The 20,368-nt window shown below is 42.2% G+C and overlaps 1 protein-coding gene across 2 annotated transcripts in view; it reads right to left on the reverse strand.

Moving 5' to 3' along the window:
* Positions 1–1,703: 1,703 nt before the first annotated feature.
* HDAC11 (histone deacetylase 11) overlaps positions 1,704–20,368 on the reverse strand; it is a 65,783-nt gene continuing 47,118 nt past the window's right edge. For both annotated transcript variants that reach the window (XM_074959821.1, XM_074959820.1), the window contains 2 exons: positions 8,666–8,844; positions 1,704–4,750 (listed from right to left, as the gene is read on the reverse strand). In XM_074959821.1, the coding sequence (XP_074815922.1) occupies positions 4,508–4,750; positions 8,666–8,844 (422 nt within the window). In that variant the 3' untranslated portion in view covers positions 1,704–4,507. The remainder of the gene's footprint in view (positions 4,751–8,665; positions 8,845–20,368) is intronic.

Below are 20,368 nucleotides of genomic sequence, written 5' to 3' on the forward strand. Positions count from 1 at the left end.
ATACAAGCAGCTGAGAATTCAAGAGTTATAGTTTAAATTCAGAATTCATCTATTTCTGCAAGGTTAATAATCTTAACCTAAGAGTGCACTTCTACAGTGCCTGCCAGGAGGGAATCTCCAAGTGCTTTATGTATGTTTAGAGTCCAGATCACCACCTCCTGCAGTAAAACCCTTAGGGAAGGGAATCTCCATGATATCCTGCTTGTGGAGTTTTTCTCTATATTATTCCATTGGGAGAGGCATGGGTTCCCCTGATCCCCATCGTGTATGTTGCAGGGCCTCTCACAAACCCAGCAGATCCTCCAAAAGCCAGCACCAACCTTACTGAGGCTCTGTATCTCTGCAATGGCTCTGCCCCCAGAGACCCACCCTTCTGGTCCCTGACAGCATGATGACTCTGTTGGAGCTGCAGAACCAGACTCCCCCAGGATGTAGTAGACCCCTGGGGGAAGGGGCACACGAGAAAGGATAACAGAATCCTGGGCTGTATCATCTTTAATGACTCAACTCCAAAGCACCAAACAGAGGAATAGTTGTGTGACAATCCTCCAGCTTGCCCCGTTTTCTCCCCCTCCTACTGTGTGGCTGTTGGACCCATGAAGCTAACTTCAGTTCCCCATTTTGCACAAGCTGAGGGAGACCTTCCTTCCAGCACAGATATAGAAAAGTTATGAGCCAGTTCTTTTACCCTCCCCGCACACCTTTGATGTAAATAAAATGTCCATTTTGTGGACAGGAAAACAGATACATAGACTCAGATCCTCAAAAGATATTTAGATTCCTAACTACCACTGAAATCAATGGGAGTTATGTGCCTAAATATCTCTGAGTCATAACAATTAAGTTTGTTTAGGTCACACAGAAAGTCAGTGGTGGACTGTGCCCCAGAACCAACTAAATTTCATCCTGTGGCTTAGTCACAAGACCATTTAACATCATTTCCTTCCACATTAATGAAAAAATGCCTTTAAATCTTGACATCGGTCACAGCAGTTCGGTGGTTCTACCAAATACATTCCATTGGGGGTTTTCTAAGACATGAGAGAGAAAAAATACTGCTTTCATTTTTGAAAGCTAGTAGTAAAAATGCCAAAATGCCAATGAGTGCATGTACAGTGTTTGCTGTGGGCTAACTATGGGACCAATCCTGCAAACACTTGGGCAGAGTATAATGGGATGTGTCACTCATGTAAAGTGAAGCACATGCGTTAGTGTTTGCAGGATCAGGTATATGATTCTCGGACTAGAATACTCTATTTCAGAAGTCAATATTTATGCATGTGAGATCGTTACGCTTGTCAGTAGTTCCAGTGTGGTCAAAGGGACTGCTTATGGGGAAAAAGGTTATTTGAAATGTTTGAAAAAGTTGTTTACATGAAAGGTAAGTACCCGAAGATTTGGATAGATTAAGAGTGTTCAGTGTGTCTAAGATCTAAGTGATTTAGGTGCACTGAATGGGACTTGTGATCCTACATCAAAATGGGTATGGATTTCCTGCAGGCTCACCTGTACCTCTTTTGAAAATCTCACCCTAAACTATTTTCTTTTCATTTTTAAAGCAACGTGATGAAATTAACTTCCAAACTTCCTTAAGGCTGATACTGAGTGTATTTTGCTGAGATTTCCATTATATACTAAATGTGAAAAGGAGAAGGGAAAAGAAAGACGAATACAGGAGGAAAAGTCAGTCAACATTATCCAACATCATTTTAATTTCCACCAAGAGAGTAATATAAACATATTAAACACAAACAGAACACGTTTTTGAAAAGACCATATGGCACTATTACAGTGTTTTAGCTTGATACAAATGTAATTTTATAAAAATTATAAAAAAGTATAGGAACATTTTTAAGTAATATATCAGTAAAAACAACAAGGAGTCCGGTGGCACCTAAGGTTTTTGTTTTTGTGGATTCAGACTAACACGGCTACCCCCTGATACTTGACATCAGTAAAAATAAATCTCAACATTTTAATAGTACTTTGAATATTCTTACAGTAAGAATTTTAAAAGTGCTTTTTAATAACAGTGTTGTAACTCAACATTAGTGCAGTGTGCCAAATAGATTTTAAAGCAAATATTTATAGCGAGTTGTACAATTTTCTAAAACTAGTAGACTCAAGAGTCTGAGAAGTAGTGTTAACTGAGGTAAGTATTTTGATTACAACTAAACATTACTTAAGTACTTGACATGCTGATTCTATCACTAAGAGAAAAAAGTTGACATCCTTCATATGAAGACAGAAACCCTACTCATGTCATGAAACCAGCACTGTATAAAGAGAACATTTAGAAGGCAAAGAAAAATGGCTTCTCCAAAATATTTATACTACTTAGAAAACTATGATCTTATGCCACAGACAGTATTTAATACAAAGATCAAATTCTTTACGTTTAATAGGTGCACCTAATTCTCCACTGAATAAATTATTTTGTTGACAATTCATGGCATTCCAAGAAAGCCTGATTTCAAGATTTTGTAGTTAATATATCTCAGTAATTAAGTAAGCCTTATTTAGATATTTCACAGTATATTTATGTCTGAATTAGTATGTGATTTTGTTTACTATCAGTGACAGCATCTTACTGCTATGTCTACTGCCAAATCTTTGAGCAAGTGAAAAGTGCAACACTGTAATAGAACAAAAACCCACTGCCTGCTGTTACACTATACAATAATAATGGTAAGAGGGCCACTATACTTCTGAAAACCATGGTGTAACTTAGAGGTGCCTCAGAGGTTACCTTTTCAAATTACATCACTTTTTAAAATTAAAGTTCTTTATTGACTGTCTAAGGATGCAAAAATGTTGAATATTCACCACTCTATTGTTAAAGCCCTTATTTTTAAAGAGACAAGAAACAGAGTTTAAGAACCAATCCTTTGGCCCTCATTTGCATATTATAGGACCTGAACATTTCTTACTCAAATTTTTAAGTTTGTTTAGAGCGGAAGATTTTAGTCAGTATGAGAAAAGGGAATAAAATATAAACTAATTAATTTACTTTGTAAGATGGTATGGTTTAAGAAGTCAAACAATTGACCATTTTTCTCAGTATTACACATAAGAACGTTTATACAAACATTAGCACTGAATCGATAACTAGAGGTGAATTGCACAACTCTCTCTCTATTCCTTCATTTTAAAAAGTAAAATATCATTCCTTTATTTCCAATAATTTGGAACATCCAATAATGTTTCATCTATTTTCCATCTCTCTTTTTACAAATGCATTAGGAATGGTTTAATGGACATACAAATAGATATATTTTTGTTAACCACTTCCCAGTACCAAACTTAAACATCGGCTAGAAAATGATAAAATATAATGCAGAATTATTTTTATCCTTTCTTGACAGGAAAAGTTGACAGCAGTGTCCATACTAATTGCAAAGAATGTAGCTAAACAATTTATTAATAAAATTGGACTCTAATATATACAGTTAGAGGGGAAACTCAATAGTTTATAATTAATTCAAATTATCACCCCTGGTTTTCAAATGATCACTCGGTAATTTTTATTTTTGGATAATAAATTCTTGATCACTAGTGTACTGAATTCTAAATTCACTTATTTTTTGGAAAGATTTCCAGTGCATGTAAATGTGAGAGACTGTGATTCTTTAACATTTTGAATTATGTGCTGTCGTCGGATTAACCAGAGGTGCTGAACTTAGAGCAGAACATTTACCAAATAGTGATGCACAATCCTCATTATTATTACAGGAATAATAAATATACAGAGAATGGGGGAAGGATTTCTGACAAAGTGCACAATTAGTGGTACTAGGGTATTGTGGAAAATTCTGCCGAAACTACACGCACATTGTCACAACTGTCACATTACCCTTCACACCTCTCTTGTCTGTTCCTCTCTTTCTCTTGATTTCTCAATACCACTCCTTTTTCTGCTAGTCTTTATCTCATCTACTTATGTACATTTCCAAAATGTACTATCAAAATCAAGAAAATGTAGGTACAGCACAAAAACAATTCAATTTGCATTTTTATTGTCCTTGCAATTATTGAAAAGCCCTCTCATTCAAATGGTTCTGCTCAGGGCTTAAAATTTCCCTCCTCCCATCTACTGAAAGAACTGCACCATTACTAAGTGGCCTGGGACCGTCTTCAGAGCCTACCCCTAGAATCCTTTCAAGAACACAATAGACTTTCCATAAAAATAAGAGAAACAATTAAAGCTAGTTATACTATATATTATCAACAGAAATACACTGCCCTTGAGTATATCTCTAAATTAATTCTCAAAGATCTGCTGCCTTTCATATCATAGCTACTCAAGAGTGCATCAGAAGCAAGTTAGACACTTGCAATCATTCTGGGACTAGCTAGTATCTCTACTTTGTTAATGTTTTATAAGCAAATAAATCTCTCTCTCTCATGTTATATTATATTAACTCTGACAGAACAGGGGAGACTTTTTGTTCCTATGTATAAACACTGTACAATTAGTGAATTTTCCTTTCTAAAACATAGTACTGTCTCACTGTAATGACAGGTTAGTTAACTCTAAAATGGATTCTCTAATCATCAGTTCTACCTTGGGGTTTTTAGCTTCACTGGTTGCTAGCTCCTTGTCAATAAGCCCCAGGTTGTGCAAATTAAGAATGGAATCAGCAATTATCCGTGCTGTCCTCTTCTGATAGCCTCCAGATGTCACCATCAAGATAGGAATTCTGTGGCTTCTGGCAGCCCTGAATACCGCTTCATCTCTTTTAACAATTCCCTGCATATTTACAAAAATGAAAAACAAAGTGAAATTATATGAATGTCACTTAGTTTATATTTTTACTGGTATGGATTTGTAGCCTGTAGCTTATGCTTTTATGGCTTTATATACATGAGAAATTACCATTATGTGATCTACATGCTTGATTTTCTAATAGGAATACAATGAAAATCTGTTAAATAATTATTTAAATTATTTAAATATCCCTCTTGTAGTGTATCAAACAGTATGCTTTGGCTTTCTATACATGAACTTTTCAAAGACTATTTATTATTTGTATTACAGTGGTGAGTAGAGGTCACAACAGATTGGGACCCCACTGTGCTAAGTACTGTACAGACTCATAGTAAGATAGTTCTTGCACAGCAAACCTAGACACCACAGAAAAGGGGTGGGAAAATGAAGCATTATCCCCATTTTACAGATAGAGAACTGAAACTATAAGACATCATAGCCCTGATTCAGAAAGGCATACAAGCACATACTTAACTACAGGAGGACTACTCGCATGCTTAGGATCAAGCGACTTGCCCATGATCATATAAGACATTCCTAGCAGAACCAGGAACTCAACCCAGATCTCCAGTCCAAGTCCTGTGTCTTAATCACAAGATCATCTTTCCTCACCCTTTAAAAAGGGTACAATATGACTACTATAAGAACCTATCTACGTACTGTACAGTTGAATGGGGTCCTTCATGATCCTGACAGTAGAGAATCCAACAAGAGCACCAATCCCGACATATTTCTTACTAACAGAGGGGAACGTTCTAAAACATGAGAATAATAGGACAGACTAGGAATCAAGAGCTTCTATACTGTCACTGAACTCATTCTTTACTGCATGCAACAGAGAAGCAAAGTTTACTAGGTTCAACAAACCACCTTTGAGGAAAAGGGAAATTCAGAATTACTTAATGAGAAAACATATTAAAATCCACAAGTATGGACAAAGTAAGGATAATCCTAAAAAACACATAATAAAAGGTGCAACCAACCTACTACAACTCCTCTCCAAGACAATAATAAAAGTAAGAAATGTAGCTTCACAATGGACTGTTCAAAAATCAAAAGGTTAAAAAATTACTATAAATAGAGAAGGGGGAAAGGAACTAAACAAGAATATTGAAAATCACAACTGTGGGGAAAGAAGCGGCCAAACAGGTATAAAATGAGTCTGTGCTAGACAAAGGGCTTAAGAAAAATAAGATCATCCCTTATAAATGCATCAGAGAAAAATACTGGAACAAAATTAGAAAAAAGGGTGAAAATGAATATTTAAATTTGGCTATTTTAACTGTTTTTTAAAATCTATCTAAAGATTTTTTGTTTGTTTAAATGGTACTGTACAAGGACAAAGGGTTTAACTAGGAATAGTGAGATGAAATTAAGATTAAAAATTTAGGCTGAACATCAGCAACATCTCCGGTGTAGCAGATTCTTAAGTGAAATATTAGAAGCTTCAGCAAATAGTACATTTTAGAACAGACTAGACTCAGACGTAGAAAAATATACTATAAGGAAAAATTCTGAACTTGCAGAAGGATGAGCTAGATAACCCAGTAGCTATGACTCTGTGATTCACAGAAATCTAAAAAGGGACAACAATCATTGCATGGCTAGAGCACTTTCTATCCAAGGATGTCAAAGTGCTTTACTAACATGAATGAATTAAACCTAATCGATTAGGGGTATGGAACGGCTGCCATATGAGGAGAGATTAATAAGACTGGACTTTTCAGCTTGGAAAAGAGACAACTAAGGGGGGATATGCTAGAGGTCTATAAAATCATGACTGGTGTGGAGAAAGTAAATAAGGAACTGTTATTTACTCCTTCTCAGAACACAAGAACTAGGGGCCACCAAATGAAATTAACAGACAGCAGATTTAAAACAAACAAAAGGAAGTATTTTTTTCACACAATGCACAGTCAGCCTGTGGAACTCTTTGCCAGAGGATGTTGTGAAGGCCAAGAGTATAACAGGGTTCAAAAAAGAACTAGATAAATTCATGGAGGATAGGTCCATCAAGGACTATTAGCCAGGATGGGCAGGGATGGTGTCCCTAGCCTCTGTTTGCCAGAAGTTGGGAATGGGGGACAGGGGATGGAACACTTGATGATTACCTGTTCTGTTCATTCCCTCTGAGGCACCTGGCATTGGCCACTGTCGGAAGACGGGATACTGGGCTAGATGGATCTTTGGTCTGACCCAGTATGGCCGTTTTTATGTTCTCACACAAAGGAAGAATTCGTATCTTAAATATGGGGAAACTGAGGCACAGAAAGACAATTCAATGACTTGTCCAGTATCACACAATTTAGAGAGCCAAAAATATAACCTAGATCTCCAGATACTCATTTATGTTCTTTAAGCATAATATTATCTTTATTTTGTTTACAACTGGGAGTTTAATTCAAACATTCTGAGAGTAGAAAATATTTGTATGGGAGTCCAAACACTTTGAGCTAAAATAGTCCTTTGCTAATCTTGGTTCCCATTTCAAGAAGAATAGTTTTAAATGAAATATATATATTTCAGTACAGCACATAGTGTATCCTGACAGAGCAGAAGTTGCATTCCAAGACCATTAAAAAAAATACCAACAGTGCAACTAATTTCTCAATAGGTTCTTTTCAGCCTGCTTAAATATTTACATCAGAGAACAGTTAATAATAAGAACTATTCTGATGACTCTTTGCTTGCTTAACACTTTGCAATTTACAAATTCAGCATTAAATACTGAGCTTCTCTTCTATCATCGATGACAATGGAAAATGAGCATCATCACTCAGACACTAAACACCAATCCCATCGCATGCTAGGTCATTATTCAAGCTCCTTCTGAAGTGTCTGTATCCCAAAATATTTTAGCTGATTTCTCAGAGCTCAGGATCGGATTCATTAGAAAATTTCCTAAGACAAACATGTATATAAAGCAGTATTTGTTGCATGTTATCAGCAGGCATGTATTGAGAGCAGATCTACAGACACTTAGAACTGCCTCAGCCTACACAGGACAAAGCGTGGATCCCTGAATCCAAAGGGGAACTGTGCCAGAAGCTAAGCCACAGCATTGCTGGTAGCACTTAGTTGATTGCCCGGCCCCATCCTCTCCCACCAGCTTCTGCACGCTCTTTACTTGCTGACTGTGGCAGCCCTGGCAGAGAGGGATGAAGACTGCTATGGGCTGTTACAAAGTGGCCTGTGATCAACTGTTCTCCATGTCCCCTGAGGCTAGGACAAGTAGTAATTGGCTTAATCTGCAGCAAGGGAGGTTTAGGTTAAATATTAGGAAAAACTTTCAGGTTCTAAGGGTAGTTAAGCTCTGGAATAGGCTTCCAAGGAAGGCTGAGGAATCCCCAGCATTGGAGGTTTTTATGAACAGGTTGGACAAACACCTGTCAGGGATGGCCTAGGTTTGCTTAGTGCTGACTCAGAGTAGGGGGCTGAACTTGATGACTTCTCAAGGTCCCATCCAGCCCTACATTTCTATGAATTTTGAAAACATTCAGCAGGAAGGACTGATTCACATATCGACTTATTCTTTTTTCCTTCCCTGGTGCCTGCACTTAAGGTTTTGCAAGCTCTGGGCCAAGAACAAGGACAGCTAATGAATTAAATGCTAGAAAATGATAACAAACAAAACTGCAGTTGCTATGTCTGTCCTTTCCTGGGGACTAAGAGAGGAAAGACAAGACAAGAGGGAGGGGACGCTCAAGATCAGGGAATAGGGTGGTAAGTTTCAGCAGAAAAGAACCATCAACTGGAAGGATGCGACTAGATTCTGGGGAGGTTCCAAAGCTTCAGAGCTAAGGGGGCAAAGTTGTGGTGAATCCAGCCATTGATACCAGTATTCACTGGGGAAACCCCCCACAGTAAAGTCTGTAGATATTGTATTGTTATACAAACCTGAGGTGAAATAGCAAGACCTCCCAGTGGATCACCATCCAAGATATCAGTTCCAGCGTTATAAATGATGATGTCTGGCCTCAATTCATTTAATGCCCCTTCCACATGTGTTTGTACCTTCTGAAGATATTCTGTGTCCTCTGTACCCCAGTCCAATTCAACCTTCCGCTTTATGGCTCCTAAAAAAAAATTGGTTTAATGATACTGAATCAAAGAAACAAAAGAACATGCTGTGAAGGAAAAAGCAAGATTCAGACAGAAGCAAGATGAAAAGCATAAAGATTACAATTTATGAACATTTTGAAAACATGAAGAATTTCATAAGATTTTAACTTAAAAACATTCTAGCAACTTTTCTCTCCCCCCCCCCCCGCCCCCCAAAAAGCTGCAGCTAAATTAAACACTACAACCTGGGAACATTTTACATTTAAAAGAAAAAAACAGGCATAATGAATAAAAGAAAACATAATACAGAGGGACTATTATTGAATAAAAGTAATCTCCATTTATATTTATCCCATAAATATTCAACAACTGGGAAGGAAATCAGTAAGAATATCATCAAACTGACAAAAGACACAAAGGCCTGAAAGTAGTAAAATAAAGATGTAAAGAAAATTTAATTGCAGTGCAGGACAAATGCTGGCATGAAAGGCTGGTAAAACAAAGACCATTAAGATAAATTATTAATATTCATTTGTATTACAGCAGCACCCAGAGGCTACAATCAGAATCAAGAGTCCCTCTGTGCCAAGTGCTGTATGGATGCCCAAAACTGCTTACCATCAAATATCCTTATCAGGTGTGTTGGCAAACACTAATTCGCTAATTGATTATTTTGATGTCAGCAGGGTTCTGTATGGGTCTGCCCCCACAGAACTGATTGTGGAAGTGGGGCCTAATTTAAGTCAAATAACTACAAACGGGTGGAGAGAAACATTGGATGATGGATAAGGGTAAGAGAAAGGACACACAAGATTCCATAGCATAGCTTTGTGCACAGAGAGTTTTGAGTAACTTACAAATACATTAAAATACAAATCGACAAATCAAATCCATTTCAGACTTTCTTCAAGGTAGGGATTGTGGCTCATTATCCTGTAGGTGCTGTACAAAACAAACTGGTGCTCTAGATCCACTGAATATAAACAAAAATTATAATGATCGATAATAATTTGTCCTAATAATCTTTATGAGGCTCATTGTCGCATTCCAGTCCTCATCCAGCTTTGCAGTTGTTCTGTCTTTCCATCTTTCTTTTATTCCTTTCATACTCTGCTTCCTTTGTTTGATATTATTTTTCATGATTTCTGGGCTTGTTGTTACATAAATATTCATAAAATTATGCACAGCTGTACTCCTGCATACAACTGTGACAGTGTCCCCCATAAGGCTTTATGGAAATATGCTTATGAATGTGTATGATATATATATATATATATATGTCATAACTGGAATATGTTTTATGATACTTATGCCATGTAACATATCTCTGTAGAGGTTATGATATACTGAATCTCTTAATCCTATTTGTATGCATGTATCATTTTTGTATTTGAAGTTATGAATATTGGCTGTATACTTGTCTGATTCTAAGTAGGTTTTAGTGAAGCAGTTGGTCAGCTTCCTGAGAAAAGACTATTCTCAGTAAGTGCCCAATCAAGAAGCCCTTAACCCAACAATGAACTTGGAGATGCCAATCCACATCTGAGCTTTCCCAGGGATGTGGCTTGGCTGGTAAGGAACTCAGTCATGCATGGACATGTGACTTGCCCAGGTGACTCCAAAACTCCATTTTGTAGCTGGACTTTGCATAGGAGAGAGGAGGGGGTCTCCACCCATAAGAGAAAGTCTATTTAAACTCCAGGGAGACCTCTCCATTTTGTCTTCAGCTGGCTAAAGAGAGATCCTTTCCACCCCCAAAGACACCTGAAAGAAACTGGAACAAAGGACAGTAGCTACAGGGGTGTGAGTGACTGCTGGACACAGACTAGAAGGAGACTAGTCTGTAAACGAAAGCTTACTGGAACTCGTGAGGTTTTATCTGTATCCAGTTTGATTAGACATAGACTTGTGTGTTTTATTTTATTTTGTTTGGTAATTCACTTTGTTCTGTCTGTTACTACTTGTGATTTTATTAAATACAGAAAGTAGGATTTAAGTGGTTCCAAGTTTTATTTATTAATAAATAAATTTATTTTTATTTTTATTTATTAATTAACCCAGAGTATGTATAAATACTTGGGGGGCAAACAGCTGTGCATATCTCTCTGTCAGTGTTATAGAGGGTGAACAATTTATGACTTTACCCTGTATAAGCTTTATACAGGGTAAAACAGATTTATTTAGGGTTTGGACCCCATTGGGAATTGGGCATCTGAGTGTTAAAGGCAGGAACACTTTCCTCCCTCAATCTTTCACACTGGCCCTCTTCTCACAAGGGTCCAATTCCTCCCCACTCCTTTCCCTCAACACTTTCTCTCCCAAATTTGTTAGTAATTTCACTGATCCTGGTTTCCTCATATCATGGCTGCTCCCTTGGGATGTGTTGCTGCTTAGAGCTCAGTAGTAGCAGTTCTGGCCTCCTATTCCTCCCCACTTGATCACACCAGAATCACAGTGATGTAAGGGAGCCTGCAAAGAGATCAGTGAGTAAAAGAGGGAGGAGTCACCAGGACAAAGGAGGATGGGTCAGGGCATGAGTCTAGGGCAGGGGTGAACAAACTTTTTGGCCCAAGGGCCGCATTGGGGTGCAAAACTGTATGGAGGGTCGGGTAGGGAAGGCTGTGCCCCCCAAACAGCCTGGCCCCTGCCCCCTATCTGCCCCCTCTCACTTCCCACCCCCTGATTGTCCCCCTCAGAACCCCCATCCCATCCAACCCCCCCTGCTCCTTGTCCCCTGACTGCCCCCTCCTGGGACCCCCTGCCCCAAACTGCCCCCCAGAACCCCACCCCCATCCAAGCCCCCTGCTCCCTGTCCCCTGACTGCCCCAACATATCCACACCCCTACCCCCTGACAGGCCCCCTCAGACTCCCACACCCTATCCAATCCCCCCTATTCCCCGACCGCCCCAGAACCTCTGCTCCATCCAACCGCTCCCTGTCCCCTGACTGCCCACCAGGACCCCCTACCCAAACCCTCCACCGCCGCGCGTGCCGCCACCGCCCCCTTCCCATGCCACTCAGAGCGGCAGGAGCTCGCAGCCCAGCTGCCCGCACAGTGGTGTAGCTGCATGGGGGGGACGACAGTGGGGGAGGGGCCGGGGTGAGCCTCCCGGGCCAGGAGCTCAGGGGCTGGGCAGGACGGTCTTGAGGGCTGGATGTGGCCCACGGGCCGTAGTTTGCCCACCTCTGGTCTAGAGCTTGGAGGAGCCCGGTTCAAGTCCCTGTTCCTCCATAGGCTTCTTGTGTGACCTTGGGCAAATCACTTAGCATCTGGGTGACCTGGTTCCCCAACTGTACAACTGGGATAATAGCTCTTTCCAGCCTCACAGGGGTGTTGTGAAGATAAATACAATCAAGACTTTAAGGCACTCAGATACTACAATAACAGGAACCATACAAGTATGAAATACTTCTGGGGGGATGCTGCGTGACTGTGCGTCCACAGAAAATGCCCCCCGCCCCCGATTTCCTGCGTTTCCCTGCAGAAAACGGCAGGGAAGCCGCACAAGCATAGGGGGCAACCATGAGTAAAGTCTTTTGGCAGGGATTGCCCCCCTCCAAACAGAGGCAAGGCGGGGGGGCACACAGGGTTACGTACCACTGCCCCCCCCATTCTGCCAGCGCAGAGCTGCCCAGCTGATGGAGGCTGTGTCTCGGCTCTGCTGATTCTGTAGCTGAATGCCTCCTCCTGGGTCCTAGTGCCAGTCGTGCTCCCCTTCTGTGTGCTAGGAGCCTTCCTGTTTTCTGTGCAATACTGAGTATCCATGGTGGGGCTGGGTAAGGTGGAATGGGGGAAATGAGGGAAAGAGGGGTGAGGAGGTGGGGGTGAAGAGGCAGTGGGGAAGGGACACGGGTGGAATAGGGAAGGGAAAGGGGAATGTGGGAGTGAGGGGAGGGGGATGGAGAAGAAAAGGGGATAGGGGAATCGTGGGGGGAAGCGGAAACCTGGCATGTGGCATCCCCTTGGCAGCAGCTGGGGCTCCCCAATTAAGCAGGCCCACCAACCCTCACCGTGAGAAGCCCTACTCCCCTACACATGGACCCTGCCAACAAGCCCCCCACACCTGACCCCCACCCCACTGAGCCCCAACCAGCTGCACCGGGACCCTGACCCCATCAAGCCCCACTCCCCCAGTACCCAGGCCCCCGCAATGAACAGCCCACACCCAGAACCCCCCCCCACCAACGCCCATCTCCCCACACCAAGAGGCCCCCCACCCACAAGCCCCAACCACCTTTACCTGGATCTCCTGCAGAGTCCCATTGCCCCTGCACCAAGAACCCCACAACGAGCCTTCGTGCACCCAGATCTCCCACTGAGCCTCCCGCACCCAGACTGTCCCACACAGAAACCTCTCACCCCACACCTGGATCCCCCCACATTAAGCCCCTCCACACTTGTATCCTGCTGGACTGAGCCTGCCCACCCACAACTGCTGCACCTGTTGCAGAGGGGCAGGGCCCCGGGGTTTTTCTGGGGCAGGCCCAGCCCTTGCACTGTTATCAGGGTCAGCTGCAGCTTCACTGCCGAGTCTCTGTACCGGGGGAGGTCGGGGCTTCAGGGTGATCTCCGACCTCAATGCCGCCAGCAGCCTGTCCTCCCCACTGTCATGCTGGAGCCACAGTTATTTATTGACAAATAAAATTTGCAGAATTTTAAAATATCATGTGCATAATATTTTGGTGCAGAATTTTAAATTTTTTGGTACAAAATTCCCTCAGGAGTAATGCTAGATAGAGGAGGAAAACTTAACTGACTGCTCAGAAGCCCCAGGAGTAGCTTCTAGTAGTGAAGAAGAGGAGCTGAAGGGGAAACTTCGCTCATCTTGATTATGAGTCACATTTCAATTGGCATGAGTGAGAGTGCTACACACAGGGGGAAAGCATCTGATTGGATATGTATGGCTGGTATGACTAGGAGTCTGTGTGTTTTCCATCTTAGCAAGAAAATACCAAGCCTGGTGGAAACAGAACTGTGACAACTTTAGCAATTGTCTTTATTTTAAGAGGCTTTGGGGTGAAACTCACCCCAGTGCAGAGAGAGCCTATGCCTTCCAAATGGTTTAAGGCACATATTCATGGCCTAAAAATAACTGAACTTGTATGCCGATGATTAAATGGACCACCTATACTAGGACGAATGTCACCTTTTAGGTACTGTACACACACTTATTTAATAAAATTAAAATAATTTAAAATTTAATAATTTTAAATAATAATTTAAAAAATTAATAAAATTACAATTAAGCAACATGCAAAATGTTAACAGGATACTAACATAAATTTGATATGCTTAGTTAATAAATTGAAGAGGCAGCATGAATTGAACGAAGGACCACACAGCAGGAAATGTAGAGTAGCAAACAACAATTCACACCATTTTTTCTAAATACAGCTACAGAAGAGTTGCCATTTAAAATCAACAAGCGTGCTCCATTTTTTTGGAAAAGTTATAAATGAATTACACTCCATATCTTAGAAAACACTGCTATTTGATAAATAAGTATAGGAATGCACTGACCAATTTTGTTTTAACTTCATCTGTTAGTAATTTTTCTCTTGGTAGACATGATGTACCCTTGTCAAACATTTTTGATGTAATACTTTGAAATGAGTATGCTATTGTGTAAACACTGGAGTTAAGTATTTGAAAAATAAAGAAAGATGTACTGCATTGCATGTGTTCCTTGTCAATCATCCAAATTAAGCAAGTATGCTATTTATCAGAGTGACAGTTATATTAAAAAAAAAGTAAGCAGAAAGAAAAAATTACACACTGCACTCTAACACTGTAAACAAATCAAGCCTGCCACAGACATTTGCATCTTATCAAACTGAATCAAAAGATCAATCCAACTTTAGGCTTTTTCCTTTTAATTTAAAAAGCCAATTAATTATGAGAGGCCACTATACCTAAGGGATACACCATGGTGAAACACCAAATACCCAGTGTCTAAGAATTGTGAGAGTATTCTATTTCTTTTCACAATGCTTACAGGGTATTCAGAGGTTTCTCATTTTCTAAAGGCTTATATAAATAACAATTCTGCAGGCAACATGATCCCCAGTTACGCAGAGTTAGCTAATCCTGAATGAACCATTTGTTAAAAAATGTTTAGTCTAACAAAAACATATACAAAATTCTAAGTAGTGACAGTTGTCCTTACATCAATAGCACGTCCAGCCTATTCTGATGTTTTGCATGGTCTCTTGAATGGCTTACTAACAAGACCAGCTAATGTTGGCACCTTACATTTCAGAAGTTCATCCACTACTGAGAATACCTAAAATACAGCTAAAGATTTTTTTCTTGATGATCAATGAACACTTAATGAATTTTCAGGTACCACTAGAGGAAGGACTCTATTGCTTTTTGGTGAACTTGTCATTTTAAAAATCAACGTGTCAGTCAATTATAAATGTAGTGAAATTCTCAATAAAACCAAACCAAAACAACTGCTTTGCACAGCGAGTTATATATAGTTGAATTCCTCTAACATCTGGAAGAAACATTACTTCTCATTAGAGGTCATGATACGCTATTCTTCATAGGAGTTTCAACTAGTGCTTCAACTGCCTCATCTGAATGGTTCTGTTATGGGGTATGCCTGACCCACACTGGGCCGGAAGGGGTTAACCCGACATTATGGGCTGAGGAAGCCACGGCCCCTCACACCAGCTGGGCATGCTGAACCACAGTATAAGAGGAAGCAGCTCAGGTCAGTCTGGGCTGACCTTTGATGAGAGCAGATGTGTGCTGCTGGGAGATCCAGCTGGGAGAGTGCCAAAGCCACCAGATGCCGATGCCAGCCAGGACTGTGCCTCTACCGAACCTCAGCCGAGGCCAACGGAGACAACGCAGAGGTTGCTGAGGGACTCCCTGCGTTGGAAGAAGGTGTCGGAAGTGAACCTGGGAATGGTACAGTAGTGACGGTTGACCAAGACTGAGCAGCTAGATGTCAGTTCCCTGGGGCCTTGGATCAGGACCTGGTGGGCCCCTACCCCATTCGACCCACCATGGACACTGCCAATATGTGGGGAGGTGAATTGGGCCACTGGAGGCCACTACATAGACTTTGGCCACTAGGCCTTACTGTCCTGAACCGCTGGACAGCCCTATTGACTCTGGCCATTGGACAATACTGCCCTGGGAAGAAGGGCAGCTACCTTGACTTCGAACACTGGGCCTGAACAGTCCTGAAGCCCAGGTCTGCCTCAGTGACTCAGGTCCTGGGGCCATACCACGCTTAGGGGCTGACAGGGTGTATCTGCCTTATGATAGGTCCAAACCTATGTCATATAGACCTGTTAAGTAGAGTTAACAAAAAGTAAGATGAATAATTTCACTTATTTCTCCCAATTGGTTTTGTGCATTTTTGTGCCCTCAATATGTTGCCCATCCAGCTTTTCCTGTATATTAGACTGCTGGCATGGCATGAAACGTCTCATCTGCAAAATGTTTGCCCTTGTGAGATTTCACAGACAAATGCCAGGGTGGCATCATCTATGTTAGAACAACCATGAAATAATGTTTTATCCCTAGATTCTACAGCATCTAGCATCAGTAGCAGCCGAAGCCTATTTGGACAGGTGCCTCACCTCTGGCCTCAAAAGATGTGTGCCTAGTGCCTACATGTTTAGGTTAAATTATATATTTTAATTAAATGCCTCTGCAGCAGCTTTCTGTGGTAACAAACCCATGATGTTAATGGTAAACCTGTCTCTTCACATCTAGTTGCTGCCACTTTACAAGTATGGCTGAAATATCACTCTGTTTTGCCAATGTCTAATGATTATTGTTATTGTTTCTCTTCAGTGTATGCACATGCCTCAATCCAGTGGAACATATGTCAAAAAGAAGATGCCCTTAGGACACTGAATAATGACCCAGGCAGAAGAAATCTCAAATCAGTGGCAGTACAAGGTACTTCCTTTCAGACTGAAATTAGGGCAAATGCCCTTAAGACAAGAACACACCCATGGATAGTATACTTGGTAAACAGGATGAAAAATAAAGTCTGCAGATGTAGGCATCTAAGATAGGCACACTGACCTAAACTTATTACTTTGAGGTAAGCCTCACACAAGAAAGGCCAGAAGGCCAGCAGTGATAATGTAGGAAGGAACACACAAAAATAGCACACTATGTATATGTGATGGGAAAAATACATGGAACAAATCAAACTGTTCCTGTTACTGTTTTAACTCTAAAAAGCAGCCAAATTTTGAAAAAATAAAATGTACCTCAACAGCCAAGTCTACACTCGAAACTTTTGCCAATATAGTAATGTTGCTTAGGGGTGTGATTTTACCAGCAAAAGCACTAGTGCAGACATAGTTATTCTGCTATGAGTGCTTTTGCCGGTATAGATTATTATGCTCACGGAACTAGTAAAAGCTGTATCAGCAAAGGCACTTTTTTTGCCAATATAAACTGCATCTCCACTAGAAGGATTTGCTGGTATAGCTAGACCCATAAATCATTTTAGCATAGACTGGCCAAAAGAAAGAAGTGCAACTACAACTTCTCCTTTAAAAAAACATAAAACAAACTAAGCCCTGGTCTACACTATGAAGTTATGTCGAATTTAGCCATGTTAGGTTGATTTTATAAGCAATGCATCTACACAACCAACCCCATTCTGTCGACCTAAAGGGCTCTTAAAATCGACTGCTGTACTCCTCCCTGATGAGGGGAGTAGCGCTAAAATCGACCGTGCTGGGTCGAATTTGGGGTAGTATGGATGCAATTTGACGGTATTGGCCTCCGGGAGCTATTCCAGAGTGCTCCAATGTGACTGCTCTGGACAGCACTTTCAACTCCAATGCACTAGCCAGGTACACAGGCAAAGCCCCAGGAAATTTTGAATTTCATTTCCTGTTTGGTCAGCGTGGCGAGCTCAGCACCACAGGTAACCCTGCAGTCCCAAAACTGGAAATGAGCTCCAGCATGGAGTGAATGGGAGACACTGGATCCGATTGCTGTATGGGGAGAAGAATCTATGCAGGCCGAACTCCGATCAAAAAGAAGAAATGCTAATATATATGCCAAAATCGCACAGGGCATGATGGAGAGAGGCTACAACAGGGACACACAGCAGTGCCGTGTGAAAGTTAAGGAGCTCAGGCAAGCCTACCAAAAGACAAAGGAAGAAAACAGTCTCTCCGGGTCAGAGGCCCAGACATGCCGCTTCTATGATCAGCTGCATGGCATTCTAGGGGGGACCCTACCACTACCCCACCACTGTCCATGGACACCTGCTAGTGGGGAGTCTCACACAACAGGGAGGAGGATTTTGTGGATGAGGAGGAGGAGGAGAATGCACAGCAGGCAAGTGGTGAATCCGTGTTCCCTGGCAGCCAGGACCTTTTCATCACCCTGGAGCCAATACCCTCCCAGGGCGGGTTCCCGGACCCTGAAGGCAGAGAAGGCACCTCTGGTGAGTGCACATTTGTAACTACAGTACAGGGTTTAAAAGCAATTTTGTTTAATGTTTGATTTGCCTTGAAGACTTGGGATGCATTCGTGGCCAGTACAGCTACTGGAAAAGTCTGTTAACGTGTCTGGGGATGGAGCGGGAATCCTCCAGGGACATCTCCATGAAGCTCTCCCGGAGGTACTCTGAAAGCCTTTGCAGAAGGTTTCTGGGGAGGGCTACCTTATTCCATCCTCCACGGTAGGACACTTTACCACGCCAAGCCAGTAGCAAGTAGTCTGGAACTATTGCAGCACAAAGCATGGCAGCGAATGGTCCTGGGTTTTGGTCACATTCAAGCAACAGTCCGTCTTTATCTTTCTGTGTTAGCCTCAGGAGAGTGATATCATTCATGGTCACCTGGTTGAAATAGGCGAATTTTTGTCAGGCAACAGTAAAAGGACCCCATTCATGCTGGGCTGTTCGCCCTTGGCTAAAAGGGATCATCCCTGAGAATAGCCATGCGGTGGGGGGAAGGGTGTGCTGCACATCCACCCGAAAACCGCAGCCCCTCCTTTTAAATGGCAAACCCAACCAGCATTGCTTGCTATGGGAAAGGAGGGTGCTGCAGTTTGAAACCATTCCCACATGTTATGAAAGCAGAAGAAGCCAACCCCGCGTACCCTTTGGCCTACCACGGCTGCCTGGAAACCCAATTCTGTTGCCCAGCTATGTGTGATGCGTCACCATACCGGAAGGCACTCGATATAAAAGGCAAAATGCGACCCTGTACCTAAAGCACATGTGTTCTCTGCTGTGAATTGATAGATTCTTTCACAGTGAATCACCCTTTTTTTAACTCAGAAACATATCATCTTAAATTTTACTCTCCCTTTTTATCTCCCCTGCAGGTGCAAATATTTCTTTGCTCCCCCTATCATCTCCATCCCTGAGGTTATCGCAGGTTAGAAGGCGAAAAAAACCACACTCGCGATAACATGTTTTCCGAGCTCAGGCAGTCCTCCCGCACTGATAGGGCACAGCTGAATGCATGGAGGCACTCAGGGTCAGAGGCCAGGAAAGCATTAGGTGAGCGTAATGAGAAGAGGCAAGAGGCGATGCTGAGGCTAATGGGGGAGCAAACGGACATGCTCAGGCGTCTGGTGGAGCTGCAGGAAAGGCAACAGAGCACAGACCGCCACTGCATCCATTCTATAGCCGCCTGCCCTCCTCCCCAAGTTCCATATCCTCCTCACCCAGACGCCCAAGAATGCGCAGGGGGAGGCTCCGGGCACCCAGCAACTCCACTCCAGAGGATGGCCCAAGCAACAGAACGCTGTCATTCAAACAGCTTTGATTTGTAGTGTGGCTACAATGAGCAATGTGGCCTTGTCCTTCCCTCCTCCCGCACCCCACCCGGGCTACCTTGTCAGTTATCTCACTTTTTTTTTAATTAAGAAAGAAAGAATGCATGGTTTCAAAACAATAATGACTTTGATCACAGCTGGCAAAGGAAATAAAGGGGGGAAGGTGATTGGCTTACAGGGAATTAAAATCAACAAAGGAGGCGGGTTTGCATCAAGGAGAGAAACACACAACTGTCACACCATAGCCTGGCCTGTCATGAAACTGGTTTTCAAGGCCTCTGTGATGCGCAGCACGCCTAGCTGTGCTCTTCTAATTGCCATGGTGTCTGGCTGCTCAAAATCGCCACCAGGCGATTTGCCTCAACCTCCCACCCCGCCATGAACGTCTCCCCCTTACTCTCACAGATATTATGGAGCACACAGCAAGCAGTACTAACAATGGGAATATTGGTTGCACTGAGGTCTAACCTAATCAGCAAACACCGCCAGCGAGCTTTTAAACGTCCAAAGGCACATTCTGCCACCATTCTGCACTTGCTCAGCCTATAGTTGAACTGCTCCTTACTGCTGTCCAGGCTGCCTGTGTATGGCTTCATGAGCCATGGGAGCAAAGGGTAGGCTGGGTCCCCAAGGATAACTATTGGCATTTCAACATCCTCAATGGTAATTTTATGGTCTGGGAATAAAGTCCCTTCTTGCAGCTGTTCGAACAGCCCAGAGTTCCTAAAGATGCGAGCGTCATGCACCTTTCCCG

The sequence above is a fragment of the Natator depressus genome, chromosome 7 (genome assembly GCF_965152275.1).
Source record: "Natator depressus isolate rNatDep1 chromosome 7, rNatDep2.hap1, whole genome shotgun sequence".
Classification (NCBI taxonomy): Eukaryota; Metazoa; Chordata; order Testudines; family Cheloniidae; genus Natator; species Natator depressus.